A 21,933-nucleotide genomic window follows, 5' to 3' on the forward strand; every position below is an offset into this window, starting at 1 on the left:
TTCATGTCCTTGGCAGTGACCATATTTGCTGATGCTAGAGGTTTGATTTGTTTAGCTAGTCATGTCATTGCAGGTCTAGATTGGATCTAGTGCCTGACAACCTCACAAGCAACTACCCTTCAAGAGGTAGAGCAAGGACCTGTTGGCTAAGCACAGGACTAAATATCTGGCCACGTGGGTTCTATTTCTAGCTCTGCCAGAGACTTCATGTGTGATGTCAGACAAGTCACTTTTACTCCAGCTTACAGATAAGGCACAGAGGTGACTGTTTTCTTATGCCAGAGGTGAAAGACTTGACATTTGTAACAAAAGCACTTTGAGTTTGTTTGGAAGAAGCCAGAGAGAGATACAAGAATAGAGTCTGCAGAAAGGAACGCTTAAAGAATTAGAAATACAGCATTAAAAGGAAACTGAAGTTTTAATAGATGCCTGGCAAGTTCATAGCTGATGCAGACTTAAGCTTTATTTTAAAGTGATGTTTAAAAAAAAATTATTCGATCCCTACTGTAGGCTCAGGCCTGTAGTGCCAGCCAATACAGTGGCAGCTTCCCTCCCTAAGAGAGGACAGGTAGAAGGACTACCTGGGGCTTGTCTACATCAGTTTTGGCACCAATTTAACTAGATCACCTTGGGTGGGGAAAAGAAACAGGTTAGATCAGTTCAACATGCTAGTGTGGACAGCACAATTTAGAAGTTTTACTACTGCAAGTTAAATTAAAACAGATTTTTAGACGTGTACACATTAGGGTATTGAATCCTTTTAACTAAGTTGGCATAGATTCAACAAAACCAAAACTATTCAGACCTGCCCTGAAATACAGTCTGGAACAGGAGTCCAGCATCACCCACACCCATTGAAGTCAGCAGGAGCCCAAAATTTCTGTGGAAAAGGGGGCAGGGTGTGTGTGTGGGGGGGGGAGGGGCCGGGCACACGGAGGGGAAGGTAAGTCAGGCCATAGAGGCCTGATGTGTTTAAGACATAATATGGCTACACTCAAGTGGCATTTGACTTGTTCGCCATATGAGAGCGAGAAGAAAGTTGGGTTGCTTTCCACACAAAGCCCATCTTCACTAGCCTCTTGCTGGCAAAGGCCATTTTGAAGTCAGCATCGTTTAGCAAAAAGAAGAGATGAAGGTCAGGTGTCAAGTCATCCAGGTCACAGGGGCTGTGGGAGTCACAGGTCATACCAAATCTCAGCACTGCAAAAGTAAGAGGAAGAGTGGGTAGTTTTGTGGTGAAGACTGAACCCAAGATCAGGTTTTATTGTCCATCAAGAATATAAAGACACCAAGCTGGCTAGCTTCCCTGTAAGATGGGGCACCCGAGGGCTGCAACTCTAGCATCCGCACTTGTTAGCAAGTGGGAAGTTTTAATGGGATATAGGGGTGGGGGTGCAAGAGGAGAAGAGGCCAGTGTAGACAAGGCAAGTTTCCAATGCAGCCTTTGGCCAAGAATCTAATAGCTGTACCCTGGCTGCAACTTGAAGGATAAGATAACAAAAATGAATACGCCGATCATAAGTTGCTGATACTGTGTGCTGACTGACAGCTAGACACTGCTTGTTGGCTGGCAGGAGCTCACCAACCATAGACTCCTGCAGTTGATCAGTGATGTCACCCTGCAGCTACAGTAGGGGGGAGAGACATTGGCTGCTTGTGTCCCTTGAACTACTAACAGAGTTCCTCACAAAAAGAACAGGAGTACTTGTGGCAACTTGTGAGTTCCTCACGTGTCCCTTCCCTTCCCTCAGTTTCTACATGATCATTTAAATTTGAGATTCCTCAGTAATGAAATGGTGGAGGTCAAAAACATGCACAGCTTGGAATAAAGTATCAGAATCTGAGTCTACCAGTCATTTGCCCTCTCCCTTCTGAAAGCTGCAGGAAGTGCAGAGACCTCCCTGATTTCTTGCCCACACTTCAGCATCCATCCAACTCTGGGCCCTATGAGGTCAGTAAGTGCCTTTCAAATAATCATGAGACAGATGTAACCAACACCCGTTTCAGGAGATAAGATTGCTACAGGGATCAGGAAGGAATTTCCTCTCTAGTCCTCTTCCCCTCCAAAAAAAAAAAAAGGCACTGCACTGCTAGTCAGCTTTGTTAAAGCAGGGGGCTGTCAGAGTCAAACTAAATCCAAAGGATGAATTCACTATAGCAAGTCCTAGGTCTAGGAGATAGGAGCCCAGTGAGTTAGGAGCTTTGTACAGTTCTTGGCATACTCCTTCAATTCCCAGGTAGAGGGCTGGCTGGGCGTTTGATCACAAGGTCTAGTGCTTGAGTTCCATTTGCACCTTTATCTATTGATACAAGTGGAAGAGACCTCCTCCTCACTCAACACCTACAGTGCACAAATCAGTCAAGACAGAGCCTGTCACAACACTGGAATAAAAGACTGCTCTTTAAGAGCAAGAGATTCTTACTGCAGGAGCTTGGTCTCCTATTGTTCACTCCCTCTCAATTATACAGCTGTGCTACCACTAGCTCCTCTGATGCTGCTGCTAGTGAGAAGATCAGGAGCCAGCAGCCTCCAAAATAACAGTAAGCCACATAGAAATTCAGTGCACATGAAGCCCATCTAACATACCTTTGCTTTGCTGGAGCACAGTAGTACCTCCTCCTTGGGACAGAGTTGCTTGGAGTCAATTAAGACTAGCTTTTGATAGGGGTCCACAAGTGCTGCAGCTTCCACGGACATGGTTTTTCCTGGTGTGTGTGTGCAAACCTGCATGGTATCAGCTACTGGGGGTACTGTCTTTACTGAAGCATGTTTTCTATTGGAAGCCTTGGATGCAGCAGCTACTGGAGGTACAGGTTTTACTGGAGTAGAAGCCTTGGGTGCAACAGCTGCCAATAATACAGGGAACACTGGTTTTCTAGGAACATTCTTGACTGTGGAAGCCTGCAGGGTCACAGCACCAGAAGCAGCCAACGGGGGTATGGAAACAGAGGCCAAAGGAGAAGTCTGCAGGGCAGTGACGAGAGCCACTGCCTTTACTGAACTATATTTTCTAGTGGAGACCTTGCGTGCAGCAGTTACTAGGGGCACTGAAATACATTGTCCAGAGGAAGTTTGTAGGGCAGCAGCTACTGAGGGCCTTGGTTTTACTGAAGTAGGTTTTCTAACAGCTGCCTTGGGTGCAGGAGCTACCAAATGCACTGGTTTTCCTGGGACTCCCTTATTGGGGTATCCTGTTATGGGGCAAACCAGGTTGGGGTTTACCCACATCCACAAGTGTGGCTGCACAGCAGATTCTGTGGAAACAAAGGTGATAGATCACTCCAGCAAAGCTGTGCTTTTGTTGAAGTTAGTTGTGTGGGGTTCCCCCCTCCTCCCCTTTGTGAGCTGCTTAGCTCCTTTGGACAGCTCATTAGGCAACAGTATCTCCAACTTCAAAATTATAGTCCTATCACAAACTAGAGGAGACTCCCTGTGAGCTAGAGTACTGGGACTTTGACTCAATAGGGTGCAGCCACCAGAAGACAACTGTCACACACTTAATCAAATCTGACATTCCATGCATGAGGGAGCAGGGTGTACATATGCACTAGCTCCGGGATACTCAGATTTCAGTGGTTCAGGAGCCAATTTAGCTATCAACATAACCGAAAAGAGTCACAGTAGTGTGAATTCATTGTTTCTTTACTATTTTTAATATATATATTTTCTCACAGCAAAATGACTAAGTATTCTACAATTGGTTAATAACACAGTAAAAGCATCCTGATTGGTTAATAATTAAATCAGTGTTTTAATATGTGCTGCTAAGAACTCCAGGAGACACATTAAAGAGACATTTGCAGCTCCCAAGCCTCAGTCTGAGTATCAAGGCACTAGCTAGTGCACGACTCCACAGTATCCTTCTCCCCTGCCCACCCTCATTAACTTTGCCAACCCAACCACATGAGCCATGCTGTGTAGGAAACCTGGTCCATATTCCTACTCAACACAACCCAGAGTCATCACTTGCCATCTTGCTCCTTGGGTAGAGGGGGCTGGACTGCTTCTCTTGTGACAGAATTGCTCCAACGATGCTTATATGGAGCATGTGGAAAGTATTTGCTGAGATCCTTTTCCATACCTGGTCCACAGGCAAAGACAAAAACAAAACAAACAACTTACTACCTAAAATCAAGAACATATCACACCCATCAATCAAACTTGCACCTGCCTGATGCCTTAGCCTCACTAGCTCTGCTGAAGCACCACCTGGGGTCATCCTACCAATGATGACAGAGAATTCTAGGTTGCCACTGGTTAGACAGTGCTCATCTGTTATTGCTACTGTAATATGCTTCTTGGGGATTATTATACTTTGCAGACACCCTGCTGTACCTCAGAGCCACAGACAGGTCAATGCTTGCAAGCAACTTATCAATCTTAAGTATCAGAGCTCAAGGAGTACCTACTAGTCTCTGAAGGGAACTAAGCTCCAACAAGCTCCTAAAAACGCTTCACCACAAAGAAAGGCTTGTTGGTATTCAGCCAAGTTTTAATCTTTCCTTAATTTCATATTATTTCTCCTACCTTCTTCCTTGAAGCATCCTGAAGAAATTCCTTCTCTCCATGGTATTTACATCTCTTTGGATACTTGAGCATAATTGTCACTTCCTCAATTTAGTTAGTTTTAGAAGACCCCAGCTCCCATGCAGTTACAAATAAAGTATCCTGAAAGATGACATTCTCTACAGCACTTGGAAAGTATACCTACAAGACCCACTCTCCATAGATTAGGGAGCTCTGAACACAGCAATATCAGACAAGGAATATACATTTCACTCAATTTCCATGTAGTTTACGAGCCATTTGTTATTCCTCACTACACCCATTCAGTGATGTAAGGAGCTCATGGACCCCTCCTGGCATTAACATGCTGCATTGTGCATGCGTGCACACACACTCACATACACACACTCTAGGGTGTGCTACCAAGCTTAGATACTGAAAAGCCTTTTACCTCACAAGACAAAGTCAAATTAAGATAGGCCATCAGATTAGCAGATATTTTTTCAGGGGGTGCATGTGGGCAAAATGGAAAAGAAGCTTATGAAAAATGCTTACACCAGACTTTTTGGGCAACAGCTCCACTATTAGTAGCAATGGTGGAAACACCTGTTTAGATACATGCTGGAGTAAAATGTTTAAAACCCAAAAAACAAAACCACCCATACCCCCACCTAAATAAACCAATTCAACAACAAAAACCCACACCAGTGTCTTGTTGTCTAATCCTGCTGCAAGGAGGCCAACACAATACATGGTGGTAAAGTGCCTGCAGCTGCTTATGCCATATCTATGCTAATGCTCCCACCAAAGGAGCTATATCCACAGCAGTGCAACTGGTAGAGATTCCCAAAGTCTAGTGAAGTTAAGCTGTGTTCTAAAGGTCATTGTTACAGTGATAGATAACGGACTAGACTTTAGCTGTGGGAGTCAGCTTTATGGAGAGCAGACGCTACTCCATAGTTAAAGCTGCAGTAGAGTTTCTGTTCAGATAAGATTAATTCTAGAGACGATTTTGTAGCTTACTGCTTATGTTGTTTTCATCATGAAAACTCTGTACAAACATTAGATATCTTTCATATGGGTTGTGAGAATGAAGTATCATCTCTGCTTCACAGTGGGGAAACCGAGGCACAGGACAGTGAAGTGATCTGCCCCAGGCGATACGGCAAGTCACTGAGTGTTGAGAAAGGATTTGGAAGTCCCAACTCCTGTGGTAATAATATTTAGTTCTGAGATTTCTCCTCAATCTGCAGGAACTTCACTTAGCTAATGGATTTAGAGAATTGTTGTTCTGTTAAGTATTTTGTTTTTAAATTTTCTTATCCATCCAAGTTCAAGGAATTAAATTTGTTGCTACCTGGAAGTATGTAACGTCACATTTCCTCTACAGGCTATATGTTGCTTGGTTACATATATCTCTGTACAAATGGGATAATAAAGATAGGGTAACCAGTTTCCTTATTGATTGTCCTACACAAGTTACATAGGAAGGTTCATAGTAATTTATATATTAATATGAAGAGAGTCACGAGACATGAGATTTTACAAAATGCAAATGAAAAAAAACGGTTTGGCCTAAGCTATAGTATCTAATGATCTTCCTTAAAATAGTTAACTTAATTACAATTAACATGAAATTCATTCATTCAAATAACTATTTCCAGCAACTTTTTTTTTTTTTTTTTTTTTTTTTTAAATAAACTTTCATGGATTACTCCAGCCAAGTAAAGAAAACAAACCGCACCTATCATCCCCAATAATTCACAGATACCCAGCATCTCATATAACAGGTTCTATTGAGGAAGTCCAGAACTACTCAACTCATGTAACAGCTACCTTTACTGGCTTGCATAGTCAATAGCTAGTTATCTTATTCTTTGAGTATAAGAAACATCATATAGAAAAATGCAAGAGATCATATTTACATAAATGAGATGCTAACCATGTTTCCTACCTTCAGCAACTTGATCAGTTGTAGTAGCCAGTTCAAGTTCCTGAACCATATCCCAATTCTCAAGGCCACTTTTTAAATGAAGGTTTTCCCAGCCCTTTTTGTTTTTGAAGATTAAATACATTTTTCATCAAGGGAACAAAGAAAATCAACAGCTTTTCAAAAGTAAAGCACACATGACTGCAGACAAAGGAAGGACTGTTATCCTGAATTCTCTCCTTCTAACATCATCATTTTGATCCTTTTTATATAGGAAAGTAGCTAGTAAGGCAGTGATTGACTCACCTCTCATTGGCACCTTTAAATACCAATTAGCAGGCTTGTAAAAGTTACTTTGAAAAATGGCTACTTACAGCAGGGATTCCCATTTTTTCCAAGGCTGAGAACCCCTCAGATTTGAAATGTTCACTTGTTTTCACTGATCTAGAAATTGTAAAGATATGTAAAAGGAATTAATAGAGAAAGTTAGCATTGGATTGTTGAGTATATAAATATGTAATCTTTGCTCTTTCTAGTGTCTCACCTAGAGGTTTCAAAGAGTTACAGAAGTATCAAATTAATTAAGCCTCCACATTTATTAGTATATGTAAACCTCTACTTGGCAGGTGCGAGTAACTATGTAGCAAATATACAAGCTCTCTGGCCCAGATCCTCAAAGGTATTTAGGTGCCTAATTTCCAGAAATTAGGCCTTTGAGAATCTGGGTCCAGGAAACTACTTACCTATCTCACAGACTGTTTGTGAGACTTGTCTACATAGAAATCACTATAGCTGCACCGCTGTAGTGCCTCAGTGAAGATGCTACCTAGATGGGAGGGGTTCTCCTGTTGGCATAGATAAACCACCTCCCTGAGAGGTGGTAGCTTAGTTGACATGAAAACTCCCCCATCAACCTTGTGCTAACTACACTGGGGGGCTAGGTTGCTTTAACTGAATTGCTCAGGTGTGTGGATTTTTCACACCCCTGAGCAACCTATTATACCAGCCTAATTTCCTAGTGTAGACCAGGCCTTAGGTCCCAAGCCTGCAAGTACTTAAGTATGTGACTAACTTTACACAGATGGACACAAATCGGACATCAGGAATGGTAACATACATAAGCCAGTAAGTGAACACTTCAATCTCCCTGGTCATTCTATTACAGATTTAAAAGTCACTATCATTGAACAAAAAAAATTCAGAAACAGACTTCAAAGAGAAACAGCAGAACTAAAATTCATTTGCAAATTTAACACCATTAATCTGGGCTTGAATAGGGACTGGGACTGGCTGGCTCATTACAGAAGCAGCTTTTCCTCTCCTGGAATTGACACCTCCTCATCTATTATTGGGAGTGGACTACATCCACCCTGATTGTATTGGCCCTGTCAACACTGGTTCTCCACTTGCGAAGTAACTCCCTGCTCTCCATGTGTCAGTATATAATGCCTGCATCTGTAACTTTCACTCTATGCATCCGAAGAAGTGAGGTTTTTTCCCACGAAAGCTTATGCCCAAATAAATCTGTTAGTCTTTAAGGTGCCACCAGACTCCTTGTTGTTTTTGTAGATACAGACTAACACGGCTACCCCCTGATACTTTACACAGATGAGTAGTCACTCCCCATAAGTTCATTGGGACTATTCACATGTGTAAATTTACTCACCTACTTCAGTGTGTGCAGGATCAAGAACTTATTTAATTATTTTAATCACTACCATTATTTTATACAAATCAGTAACCATACAGAATATTACAATATACTTTGCTGCCACATGTGAAAACTGTGGCTGTTCCATGCGTTATATTTTGGAGAGAAAAAGCTAAACATCAGCACTAACCAAAATGCTACTGAACATGGGGAAATTCCTTTTAAGACAATTAAAGATAGGGCCCAGACCATCAAAGGTATTTAAGTGCTTAACTTCCATCAATTTCAATGGGAGTTATGTGCCTAACTATCTCTGAGGATCTGGATCTTAGTGACTAAAGCAAGGGTCTAGTTTACACCTAAAACTTAGGTCAAGCTAGCTATGTTGCTCATAGGTGTAAAAAAATTTGCACCCTGACAACCACAGGTCAACCTAACCCCAGGTACAGAGGCTAGCTACTGCCTCTTGGAGAAGTGGATTACCTACAGTGACAGAAGAACCCCTTCTGTTGATGTAGAAAGCACCTATGCCATAGCAGCACAACTACAGACCCATAGCTGTGCTGCTGTAGCAGCTGTAGTGTAGACATACTCCATTTCTACATGACAGGTTAAGCCGACATAGCTACGTTGGTCAGGGGTGTGAAGAGATGTGATTAGAGCTGGGTAAAATCTTTCAGCCAATACTTTTTTCATCAAAGAATGCAGATTCAGGAAGATCAAAACATTTTGCAAATTTGTGTTGATTTTGGCTAATTGTTTTGGTAAAAATATAAGATTTCCTGCCCCAGAAATGTCAAAATGGTTCATTTTGCCATTTTCACAATGAAATATTGGTTTTTCATACTAAATTCACAAGGGGACTTGGACACCTAACTCCAACATTTAGGTGACATTCACAAAACTATTATAGTGGCCCCCATACACATTAGCCCAGTGATCAGGGCATTCACTAGTGATGCAGAATATCTCTATTTGAATCCCTGTGCTGGAGCAGAGACTTGAACTCAGGTCTCCCCCCTCTCAGGGAAAGGGAGGTAACCTAGTCCCCAAGAGCTATTCTAGGGCAGAGGTTCTCTCAATCTCCCTTACTGAACCCATTCCACCTGATATAAATAATTAAATATTCACTGAAGCAGGGACTGGAACCAGTGTCCCTCACCCACCCCCATGAGTGCCCTAGCCAGGACTCTAGAGTCATTCTCCTGCCTTTTCTCTCTCTGGCTCAATGAATATTTAATTATTTAATACAAAGTGGAAGAGCTTCAACAGGAGAAAATTAGAGGTCCCCCCCAATACTCAAAAGCCTGGCGGTTAGGACACTCACCTGGAATGGGGAAAGACCTAGGTTTAAGTCCTTGCTCAGACCAGAGAATCAAACTTGGGTCTCTCCTATCCAGGTGAGTAGCTTACCCATTGGGTATAAATGGTACACCACCACTATTACCTTTTCTTCTGGGGTTTTGTGAACGGAAGGCCGCTTGTGAATCTAGCCCTTTGTTCCAAATTTCATTTCCTTTGCTTTTATTAAAAAAAAATAAAAAAAGGGGGAGGGGGGGTAAAAATGCCTCCAAACTAAACATATTGTTAGACCTGAAATGATTTTTCCCCCCCAACTTCTTGATTCATTGAAAATTCCAGCTAGTTTTACTGGCAAAACTGTGCTTTTGTCAGTATAGCCATGTCAGCCTCCTCTTCATTGTCCCACCCCCCACATCCCAAAATAAGCTATACCAGAAAAAGCATCTTCACTAGTGGCTTTTGTTGGCACAACTATATCAATTGTAGACCACACATCATCACACCCTTAACCAACACAGCTATGTTGGCAAAAGTTTGTAGTATAGACTTGTCCCCTGTGTAGACATTGGTATACCAGCAAAAAAGTGCTTTTGCCAGTACAGCTTACGCGAGGTCTACACTACAGACTTTTCCTGACAAAACCATAACAACTCTAACTCAGGAACCAACCCATGCAACAAACCTCGATGCCAACTCTGCCCACATATCTACACCAGCAACACCATCACAGGACCTAACCAGATCAGCTACAACATCACCGGCTCATTCACCTGCACGTCCACCAATGTTATATATGCCATCATGTGCCAGCAATGCCCCTCTGCTATGTACATTGGCCAAACTGGACAGTCGCTACGCAAGAGGATAAATGGGCACAAGTCAGATATCAGGAATGGCAATATACAAAAACCTGTAGGAGAACACTTCAACCTCCCTGGCCACACAATAGCAGATGTAAAGGTAGCCATCTTACAGCAAAAAAACTTCAGGACCAGACTCCAAAGAGAAACTGCTGAGCTCCAGTTCATTTGCAAATTTGACACCATCAGATCAGGATTAAACAAAGACTGTGAATGGCTATCCAACTACAGAAGCAGTTTCTCCTCCCTTGGTGTTCACACCTCAACTGCTAGCAGAGCACCTCACCCTCCCTGATTGAACTAACCTCGTTATCTCCATACTGATTTATACCTGCCTCTGGAAATTTCCATTACTTGCATCTGAAGAAGTGAGGTTCTTACCCACGAAAGCTTATGCTCCCAATACTTCTGTTAGTCTTAAAAGTGCCACAGGACCCTCTGTTGCTTTTTACAGATTCAGACTAACACGGCTACCCTTCTGATACTTTTCCTGACAAAGTGATGTCGGTTAGCGGTGTGATTTTTTTACTGACATAGCTATGCCAATATAAACCCTAGAGTAGATGCACTTATATCAGAAAACAGTGTTGCTTTTGCCAGTATAAGAACAGCTATATTGGGTCAGACCAATGGTCCATGTAGACCAGTATCCTGCCAATGCCAGGTGCTTCAGAGGAAATGAACAGAAAATCATCAAGTAATCCGTCCCCAGTCATCCATTCCCAGCTTCTGGCACTCAGAGGCTAGGGACACTCAGAGCATGGGGTTGCATCCCTGACCATCCTGGCTAATAGCCATTGATGGACCCATCCTCCATCAACTTATCTAGTTCATTTTTGAACCCTGGTATAGCTTATTTTGTTTGGGAAACTGGTATAAGCTGTGTGTAAACTAGGAGGGTTTGCTGGTATAATGAACTATACTGATATAGCTATACTGGCAATCCTTCTATAATGTAGACAAGATCTTAATTTGCTCACCTAGTTAAGATAAACTATACCAGCAAAAGCACTTTTCTGGTGGTATAACCGCATCTACCCTAGGAGTAGGGTGACCAGACAGCAAGTGTGAAAAATCAGGACGGGAGTGGGGGGTAATAGGAGCCTATATAAGAAAAAGACCCAAAAATCGGGACTGTCTCTATAAAATCGGGACATCTGGTCACCCTACCTAGGATGGTTTTGTCAGTGTAGCTATACCAGCAAAACTTTTCTACTGTAGACTCGGCCTATGTCCAATTTTCAAAACTGACTTTCAAGTCAATGGGACTTAGGCTCCTACGAGCCTATATCACTTATGCATGTTTGAAAAATTGACTCAAGATCTCAGGAGTGCTGTTTTATATTGATTTCCTGACTAAGGCTGTGATCCTGCAGGTTACATCATGCAGAGCCCCACTGACTTCAACAGGGCTTTGTGTGGGTGCCAGTGTCCTCTCATGCAGGATAATTTGCAGGATCTGGGCCTGAAATATAAACCACTTTGCTTTACAAAGGGTAGAAAAACACTACCAACAAAAGCAATGACTACAACAGTGCTGCACAGTCAAAGCACGCTGAGGAAAGTAAGCTATCTAGAAGCAAAAGTATTTTTGAAAGGAAAATACATGTTTTTTCTTTGGGTTTTCTAGTAAACTAATCAAGTGTGTGCAAGTGCTGAGAGCACATTTGGTGGAAACAAATAAATAAAATAATGCTTTGCCCTCTGCAGTGCCTTCTGTCCAAGAGTTTCAGAAATGTCTGCATGAGAAAGTGGCACTGGTTTAACTAAAGGTGTGATTTTTAGACCAGTTTAGTTAAACAACTGCAAAAGGCTGTGTGGATTCATTTTACCAGGTGTATTTTGGGTTAGCTTCAGTCAACTGGAATAGGTTTGAACTAATCCAAAATATGCCACTCTTATTTGAGCTTAGGAGGGTCCACTTCAGGGTTTGGACTGATGTGAGTAAATCAGTTTGAATCTATGCAACTAACTTCTGTGTGCAGATGAGGCTTTAGTCGCATCACTGAATGAAGCCTCCCAACCTCCATGAGCAGTAGGGGAATAGCATCATCCATTCTACAGTGTAGTGCAGAGAGAAGTGATTTGACCAAGGGAGAAGATCTCAGGAATCAACTTACCAAGAGATGTGGTGGATTCTACTTCACTTGAAGTCGTTAAATCGAGGCTGATGTCTCTTTAAAAAATATGTTCTAGTTCAAGCAGAATTTGTATAGGCTGGAGGTGGGAATTACTGGATGAAATGCCACATGAACTCAGCCTCGATTATCTGATCCCCTCTGACTAGGGTGACCAGATGTCCCGTTTTTATATGCATCTGAAGAAGTGGTTTTTTTACCCACTAAAATTTATGCCCAAATAAATCTGTTAGTCTTTAAGGTGCCACCAGACTCCTCGTTTTTGTGGATGCAGACTAACAGGGCTACCCCCTGATACATGACACCATTTTTATAGGGACAGTCCCGTTTTTGGGGACTTTTTCTTATCTAGGCGCCTATTACCCCCCACCCCCTGTCCCGTTTTTACACAGTTGCTATCTGGTCACCCTACCTCTGACCAGAGGCTCGCTGAATCGATCAAGGGTAACCTGAGGGATTTCCCTCACACGCTCCCATCCTGGCACCCAGCCCAGAGGCTGGCCTAATGCTCCAAGCCTCAGCACCGCCCCCCTGAGGCGGGAAGGTTGGAGCCCGGCCGGGCCTGGGCCTCCCTGACGGGGCGGTGAGGGAACTGCGGCCCGTGGCGCAGGGAGCTCCCGGGGGAGGCCTTATTGGAAAACCCGGGAGGCGGGCGGGCGGGCGCGCGCGCGCGTGCAGTTGGCGGGCGGCCGCTAGGGCTCGCTGCTCCCTCCTCTGCGACCGCTACGCACAGAGTCGTCGGTCGAGGCAGGCGCCTTAAGATGGCGGCGGTTGCCAGGCCGGGCTCCTAGCGCCGCTATGGGGGTGTTTTACTGCCCCCTTTGTCGCCTCACCGCTTTCACGGGTCGGCGTCACCTCTACAGCGGCAGCCACCAGCAGCGGCTGCGGGAGGCGCTCGGCCGGCTGCAGGCCAAGGTGAGAGCCGGGAGCTTCCGCACTCCCGCTGCCCCTCCAGTAGCTGGGCAGAGAGCTGCTGCCCCCGCTTGGCAGGGAGCTCGGGGTGCGGAGCCGGGCCGTCGAGCTGGAGGGGGCGGGGAGCCAGGACGCCTGGGTTCTATCCCCACCTCCGACACCAGCTCACGGCTTGACCTGGGGTGAGTCACGCCTCCCCATCAGGAAAGATGAGGCTCACAGATGGCCGATCTGTCCAGCACGCTAAATGCGAAATAATAGAGGTGCTTGGGCTTCACACCGCTCATCTTTGGTGGTAACTAAGTCAGCATTTCCCAGAGCATGGGGCTGTGGGCCTCTGGGGTGGGAGATATGCCACAAGGGTGTAACCAGACACTGCCATTCTCCCTTAGCCCACTTTTCCAGGGTGACCAGACAGCAAATGTGAAAAATCAGGACGGGGGTGGCGGGTAATAGGAGCCTATATAAGAAAAAGTCCCAAAAATCAGGACTGTCCCTATAAAATCGGGACATCTGGTCACCCTACACCTTTCTGAGTTTTTTTTTTAAAGTAAGTTTCTAACTTTTCTGATTGCGAAGAAAAGATCCAAAATGTGAAGCGAGTGTAAATGCTGCGGAGATGTCCAATGGAGTTTTGCCATCCAAGCCACTAGCTCTGAGGTGTGACCAGCTCTCTTCATTTCAATGGCTACTAATGCCAATGCCAGTCGAAGGCTATGCCACTGGCAAGTGAACGACAAAACATTTGTCTTTGAGGTGTTTAAAAATAAAAAACACACCCCTTGAAGGACAAAAGTTTTGCAAATGACAAGCGCCAGTGTGAACAGCGCTTTGTCAGCAGGAGCACTCTCCTGCCGATAAAGCTAACTCTGCTCGTTGGGAGTAGAAGTCTTTTGTCGGCAAGCCGACAAACAGCAGCTACACTATAAGACTTTTAGCAGCACGGCTGTAGCGACACCTCCAGGTCACTAAAAGCTGTGTAGTGTAGACATAGCCTTAGTTTTCACTGGGGAAAAAAAGTGTGTTTTTACGCTGAGATAGCTATGTCGATATAAAAGCCTACCGGAGACATCAGTAGTTTTTATCTGGATGTAGCTAGTTGATGTAAATTCAACATGGAGGATATAAGGTTGACATTGATGTAAAAACTACTTGGGCCTTGTTACCACTTGTTTACATAGAGATAGCTAACGTGAGATACCTGTCTCTATGTAAACAACAGCTTTTTCTACAGTGAAGACAAAGCCTAAACATCAACATTAATTATTTTACTACTCATGAAAGCATGTGGGAAAGGAGAGGATAATTAATATTACAAAAATCTGCATTAGTGTTTACTAAAGTGTATGTGGGAAGGGGAGATGAGAGTTCAGAAGACTAGCTGGGTGGAGGAGCATGAGCCAAAGATGTATACAATAAGAAGCATAGCCCTTTTCAAGCACATGATGGGATTGTAGGGGCCATGATTAGTTTCATTTTTTTTGAAGAGACCCAGCTTTCAAAAAATTGGTAAACAGCAGCTAATTCACCTCTCGTCCCTCCTTCAATCAGGTGCAGTTGGCTCGGAAGATGATTAAAAATGCAGTGGTTGTGAAGTATGAGGCAGGGGAGCATGAACAACTCTTCTGGTGTCTCTGCTGCAAGCAGGAGGTGAAAAGGCACCTAAGCCATGGGAGCCTGACAGTGCTGCATGGGGGACTTCTGCAGCACATGGCCAGGTAGGGTGTCCACAGCCCTATCTGCATCCTGGGGGATGTTATGTTGTTTAATAATACTTTGTATGTGCACAGCCCCTCAACTCTGAGGCACAGAGATGAAATGACGTGCGTCAAATCATATAGTGAATCAGTGGCAGAGCTGACAATAAAACCAAGGAGTTAGTAACTAGATCCCTGCTGTAACCAATTAGATATGCTTGTGTAGGACAAGAAGTTAACATAATTTCAGTTCTACTGAAGTTTCTGACAGCCCTTAGTTTTTATTCCTCCCTTACCACTGACTTGCCATGTGATTTTGGGCAAGTCACTTCCCTTCTGTTTACCTCCATGATCTTCCGTGGAGGTTGTGAGAACTAATGCTAAAGTGTTTGATGCAAGTTGCTTAACATATACAGCTTTCTTAATTTGTCCACTCCAGAAGTAAATAACTAAAGAAAACACACCCAAGATGGTCTTCAGTGTATATTTCTAAAATGTGCACAACCTTATTTACATATAGAATCTACATTAAGTGCCTCCTGGGGGGGCACATGATGACAATTCAGATATGGAAGTGTTGATCTTAAAGAAAACCCACTGCTTAAAATCTAGTTACTCTAACACAACATAACTTTAAACTAGTAATTTAAATGACTCCTAACTCTTCCAGTATTATTATCCACTAATAATATTTTAATGGTAGGTCTGTATAATATTGTTACTTCTAAAAAAAAAAAAAAATTACCAAAATGAGGTGCAAGGTCTGTATAGCGGTGGTGAGATAACACTTTGCTGTTCCATAAATCTTTCCTTATTAAAGTGTGGTTGCTCAGAGACAGCTTTCATTAGCTTTTGTATGGACTAATTTGTGAGATATAGGAAGAAGAAATGCTCACACTCTACAGCTACAGTGATGATCAGGATACAACTATCAAGGGAGACAGATGTGCTGTGTGTGTCTTTCAAGGCTTCTGTGACTCTGCCAAAATTCTACATCGGAGAAGGACATGAACCAAACACCAGATTTTAGTGGTGTGTGATGCCCAAACAGACCCTTGAATATGGACTGACCTTTTAAACAGGCTAAACCCTAAAATTGGGGTTGCACAAAATACACTTCGCTTTTTCATGTTGCTTTAATGAGCAATGAAAACCAGTACCTGTAGTGCTACAGTATATCTTACCTGCTTCCAATATCCGTTTATCTTGGTATCCTTACCTCTCTAGTTTTTGTCACATAGCCATGGGCAACCCAAAAAGCTGCTCTATCAGTATAAGTTAATAAATCTATCTGTTTGAGATAAGCTGTTAACGAGACATGTATGCCAGTTATTAATCACGTGCTCTCTACTTAGTTTAGATTGGGAGCTCAGGCTTTAAGTGATTTAATCAAACTTGATTTTATTCTTTTTTTCTTTTAAAGCCTGGAGCATAAAAAAGAAGCCCACAAGTTCTGGTGGGAGAACAAAGCAGAAGCCAAATTAAAGCAGCAGTTTCTGATTTCCCCTGAGGACTATGAACGGTATGTAGGCGCCTTGTCTGTTTCTTTGCTTAGGGGTATAGAATTTGCTACATTAGCTCCAACTATTGATTCAAAATTCTTTGGAACAGAGATGTTTTAGTGTGTGTATTTGCGGTGTTGTATAAATAAATAATTAGCCCAGACTCCTGCTTCGAGCAGCAACCAATATCTGATACCATCATCCCCTGCACCTGGCTAGTTACATTGTGCTAGGGATGATTTTCTGACTTCCCCAAGTGATCACCTCACTTTGTCGAGCATAAGATTAGCTCACCCTCTATTAGCATAATTATAAAAAAAGCTGAGTCATAAGATTATCCAGTCCTGCGTTTATTCCAGTCATATATACATTGCAAAATTTTAGCATTCATCATGGCTTATCTTCCATGGGCTTTACAACCAGTAACTCATTAATCCTTGCAGGGTCCCTGCAAATGTAAGCCTTTTATCCCTCTCTTACAAATAGGGAAACTAAGGCACAGAGAATCAGTGTCAGAGGTTGAGGTAGAAATTCAGGTGCTCCCAGCAGTTCAGCTGTCAGACTAAATCATGCCACAAAAGTGACTGATCTCTCAAATATTCTTTTAGGTTCAAATCATCACTTGTCAAAGCTCTGGATGCTTATGAAGAAAAAGAGGATGAGGTCATTAAAGAGGTGAACAGAGATGCCCTAGGTGTGCTTTACCTGACTTACCTGTTTGCTTTGCCTTTTGTCCTCATCCTATTTCTTGCTTTGTTCGATTCCAGATGGCATCCCATATCCGAGAAGTGGAGCAGAGCAGACAGGAAATGGTACATGCTGTCTTAGAGGTTTGTTTTCCCAGGATGCACCTGAGCAGTATCCAGCAAATGATTGATTGTTTCCACAAGCCCTCTGAGATCTTATAGATGGCTATTTTCTGCATTGATTCTTATGTTAAAACTACATACAATTTACGTCTAATAACTTGTTCTTTCACCTACCAGTGGGGAGGTTCTGATGTGACAATTGATAGGACTGCTGCTCTGTGATTGCAAATCTCTGGCTTAATTCAGATGTGGTTATCAGTCTCACAAATAGTGCAGTGCTTATGTTTGAATGATCACTGTGACTGAAATCTTCTTATCCTTGCTAGTTCTTCTAGGATAGGGTTGGACGTGGGTGACCGAGAAGGAATCTGGAATAAAATGTACTATTATACCTGCACTGTGGAAAACTACAAGGAGTCCGATGGCACCTTAAAGACTAACAGATTTATTTGGGCATAAGCTTTCGTGGGTAAAAAACCTCACTTCTTCAGATGCATTTTTACCCACGAAAGCTTATGCCTTAGTCTTTAAGGTTCCACCGGACTCCTTGTTGTTTTTGTGGATAGAGACTAACACGGCTACCCCCTGATACTTGTGGAAAACTAGACACTTAAATACCCTTGTTTATAAGATACTAGTAAGTATATTACCTTCATGCATTGCATTCTCTAAAGAAGTACCTGGAACCAGATATATCCTCTTGCTGGGAATTCAGTCTTGCACTTACAGGGGATGGAATCTGTTAGGCCTTTTGACTATACTCAAACAAAACAGGTAAAGTTATTGGCCCTTTTATATTTTTAAAAAGTGCAAATTTGTCTGACTCCATAGAAAGGGCATTGTGGTGTAGATTCACTCAATGACTCCAGTTCAAATTGCTCCATTTACAGATTAAAAAGATTGCACTTTATAACTGTGGGTGCTGCAAGCACCCTGGGCTCCTTAAGTAAGTCTGGCTCCATCCTCATCAGTAATAAATATTCTGCAATTTGAATCTAGCTTACAATTCTATTGGTGATTCACAAGCCATTGAAAAGACAGCTCACTCTCCGTATTTGTTTTCTCTTGCTAGCACTGCAGAGCCAGGGCAAACAAAAAAAACTTTAGTATCTACACTGAAAATTCCCATTTTCCTTGCCTCCAGAATATAAACATGAATGTATGATTGCAATATGAGGTGTCTCATAAAACAGGAAGGGCCTTACTGTTGAATACCAGAAAAAATGTTTATTTTTCCTGAATCAAACTCAGCCTCAAACAGGGACAGAATTTTGCGATGAATCATCTGCCTTCAGTACACCTGGAGGGCATAAAAGGTAAGAAATTTGCCTTTTATATCATCGTGCGTGTCCCCTCTGCTTAGGAGTTTTGAATTTTGTGAAATGATGAATAGCAATTATCTAGACAGTTACTACACTGTTTCCCTGGCCAGTATGATTATTGTTATCACTGTACTATCTGTTACTTACCTGTACCATTTCTCTGGGTTAACACAGTTCTCAAGAGCAGCAGCAGGCACCTTCAGCTATCTGCAAACCCCTAGTGGGCAAATTAATTTTTCCTTCAGTATCGTAGAACAAACAATTAATGTTACCCTTTCTGAAAAGGTGGATAATGTCCTGCCTCTAAAAGGGTGTTTTAGGGACTAAACTTTGCAAAGAGCTAGACTGACAGAGTGCTTTATAAATGCTAATTATTGTTAGCTGCTGCTGCTGAATTTCCTCTCCTCCTTCCCATTAAAAATCTCCAAACTTGAACACACTAATTGAAGTATTTATGCCTCACCTGTGTCCCAGAACTTTTATTTAACAATTCCATGGTGTAGGTTGAAAAACATTTGCTCTCTTGCTGTTGTCTGGATACCAAATGCCTCATCTGACAAGCTATTTTGGCTCCTGTGTTCTAGTGACATCACCATCATCACAGAAGAGCAGCTTGGTCCAAGTGTGATTCAGATAACACCTGATTTAGATTGGATGGAAGGAAACCATGCTCTGACTTTTATTGGCCACCAGGTAAGGTTGGGGAGGGGCTTACAGAGTCACTTTCCATTTTTCATGGGTACTGGTATTTCAGATCATAGCTAATGGAATTCATACTTTTAGCATTTAATAAGAATCAGATTTATGGTTTGTAGGCTTCCCCAATGGCATAGCTACTGAGAAAGCAACCCAATGGATTTCAGCAACTGAGTGGGTGAAAAACTCTCAGCCCTGAAACATGGGACTTTTGTTTCACTAAGAAATGCACTGAAAATGATAGATCCCTAGCACAGGCTAATCTGTTAGATGGAGATAGAGAAAAAGACCCTTACCCTCTTTGTTTATCTTTATTGCAAAGTTTCATTGGGGAAGGGAATTCCAAATGGAATTCATACTCCCATAAGCTACTATTTTCAGTTAGGTTCCCCTTGTCTATTTGTCCATACTTGAAGATCTGTGCAATCCAATAGTTTATTAACTGTTACAGTGTTTTAGTTTCTATCTGCTGTGGTACTACAAAGTTACAATAAAAGTTGCTCTTTTTAATCATCCAGTTCTAATTGGGATTTTCTTAATTTTTTTTGAAAACAGGAATCAGAAGGGAACGGAAATGTTCACACAGGTACATGTTTAATTGTTGCCAGGGTTTCACATTTACAACCTTATCAAACATTTCTGGGCTGAACCCAGCAGAAGACTGCAAAGTAACTATAAAACATAAAATTGTGGCAGGAGTGAGAATTGTTAACTATTTCAGACTGATTTTAGGTATTAGAATTGGGTGGAGCAAAATCAGGCTTATAATGGAAACTCCTTTGAAACTAACTGTATGGTTGCAAAGTATGAACTGTAATGGCTCTTAGCTGTGAAAATTAAGATGTGTAGTCCTTTATTTTCTCCACAAAGGAGGAAGGACAAAGGATAGTACTTCCAGGAGAAGCCATTTCACCACTGATTTGTTAGGGAAATTATGCAGAAATTTTGGGGTACTTTTCCCATCCTCTCCCTCTAGGTTTGTATTTAGGGTTATTTCAGTAGCCAAGCACATTCCCTATTACCTCCTAGGCGCCAAACCTCCCTGGCTGATGCAGGATGAAGAGGAGTTTGGAAGTAAACAGCAGATTGGACCTTCATATGAGGAATTTCTCAAAGAAAGTGAGTGGCTTTGGATATTACTACTTGAATATATTGAGGTGAGGTCTAGTTTTTTTAATTCTGGTTTTATTTAAAAAGCAAATCACTATATATAGAATGAAGTGTCTACTACAAAGTCAGTGTGACGTTTGTGTATAAGACTTCAGTGGTGCAGGGTAGATGAGGTACATTAAACTCTGCATAGAGGCTAGGTAATGGTGATTTTCTGATAATCCTGGAGATGAATTCCAGTTAGTCAGACTCTAGTAAGGAAAAAAAAACAAAAAAAACCCCACCCTACCTATTCAGACAGACTCGTATTCTCCCAACCATTTTTTCCTATAACTTTACCTAAAATGTTTGATGGAACCTCTTCACTCTCTCTGAACTAATGATTCTTAGAGGAGAAGCAGAAGCTGAAAAAGCTTCCAGCAGATCGTGTTGGTGCCAACTTTGATCACACCTCTCAGACAGGTGAAGGCTGGCTTCCTTCCTTTGGACGGGTCTGGAATCATGGCAGGAGGTGGCAATCCAGGTAAGCATCTACCTCTGATAGGCTGACAAATTCAAGAGGTGGGGTTCCTTGTATGTATGTTGGCAATTTGTAGGAAAGGGATTTCTCAAATGATTGTTGAGAGGGGTAGTAATGTATTTGAAACAGATGTCTTGCTGCAAGTAGTAGGAGTTAGTTAATGCTCAATGTGTAAAGCCTGGGATCTGTGAAATTCTATTGCTGAAATCTCACACACCACCTTTAAACAAAGTCATGTCTCTGCTGCAGCAACACTGAGTTCAGCACTAAGTAAAACATTGCCTTATATTGTGTGACTCCTGTTCTCACAAGAGGCTGCAATTTGAATAAATTGACAGTTGTAGGTGTAGTGGGGTAGCACAGGCTGAAGCTCACCTGTAAAGTACTGATTTAGATTTGTGAACAACACTACTGAATTACAGGGGGTGCTGTTTGCCATAGCTACCTGAAGAGTAGAAACATCCTTATGAAATATTTGGACTGTGGGAACTAATACCCCCACCTGAAAGTGCATATAGGTGGGTGTCTATGATAATTGCTGTTCAGTAGTGCTGATTATAGTATGGTTCCTAGCATGTTGCATTCTCCAAGCTGACTTTCATTTTTTTAAGACATCAGTTCAAAGCTGAATCCAGCAAAGAAAGAGACAGTCAAAGGAAGACCCGAAAAAGACCAAAATCTGAGCTTCAATGAAAGAGCACACACAGCCTAGTATTTAATGTACAAAGTGTGTAACTTCTGACACCATGTCAGTGCTGTTATATTTACCAGTGTACAATCCAACTGTATAGAAAACATGAATGCTTGAACTAATTTTCTTATCTACCTTTATTAAAACTACTACTAAGTGGGACTTCAGTGTGCTGTCCTACAGCGTAGATGAAAAGGAGTCCAAGGCCTCTTTGGCCAGAGCTATCAGCACTATACCATTAAGAAGCATATGAGAATTTTTTTTACTCCATCTCTCCCACTTAAGA

The 21,933-nt window shown here is 42.3% G+C and overlaps 1 protein-coding gene across 1 annotated transcript; it reads left to right on the forward strand.

The window, feature by feature from the left end:
- Positions 1-13,103: 13,103 nt before the first annotated feature.
- CENATAC (centrosomal AT-AC splicing factor) lies at positions 13,104-21,807 on the forward strand. Its single transcript, XM_065417440.1, has 11 exons — positions 13,104-13,303; positions 14,852-15,018; positions 16,421-16,519; positions 17,108-17,174; positions 17,267-17,329; positions 18,560-18,624; positions 19,215-19,323; positions 19,882-19,912; positions 20,356-20,445; positions 20,827-20,959; positions 21,568-21,807. The coding sequence occupies exons 1-11, from the start codon at positions 13,187-13,189 to the stop codon at positions 21,647-21,649; spliced, it is 1,023 nt and encodes a 340-aa protein (XP_065273512.1). The 5' UTR covers positions 13,104-13,186; the 3' UTR covers positions 21,650-21,807.
- The last annotated feature ends 126 nt before the right edge of the window (positions 21,808-21,933 follow it).

This window comes from Emys orbicularis, chromosome 15, assembly GCF_028017835.1.
Source record: "Emys orbicularis isolate rEmyOrb1 chromosome 15, rEmyOrb1.hap1, whole genome shotgun sequence".
Classification (NCBI taxonomy): Eukaryota; Metazoa; Chordata; order Testudines; family Emydidae; genus Emys; species Emys orbicularis.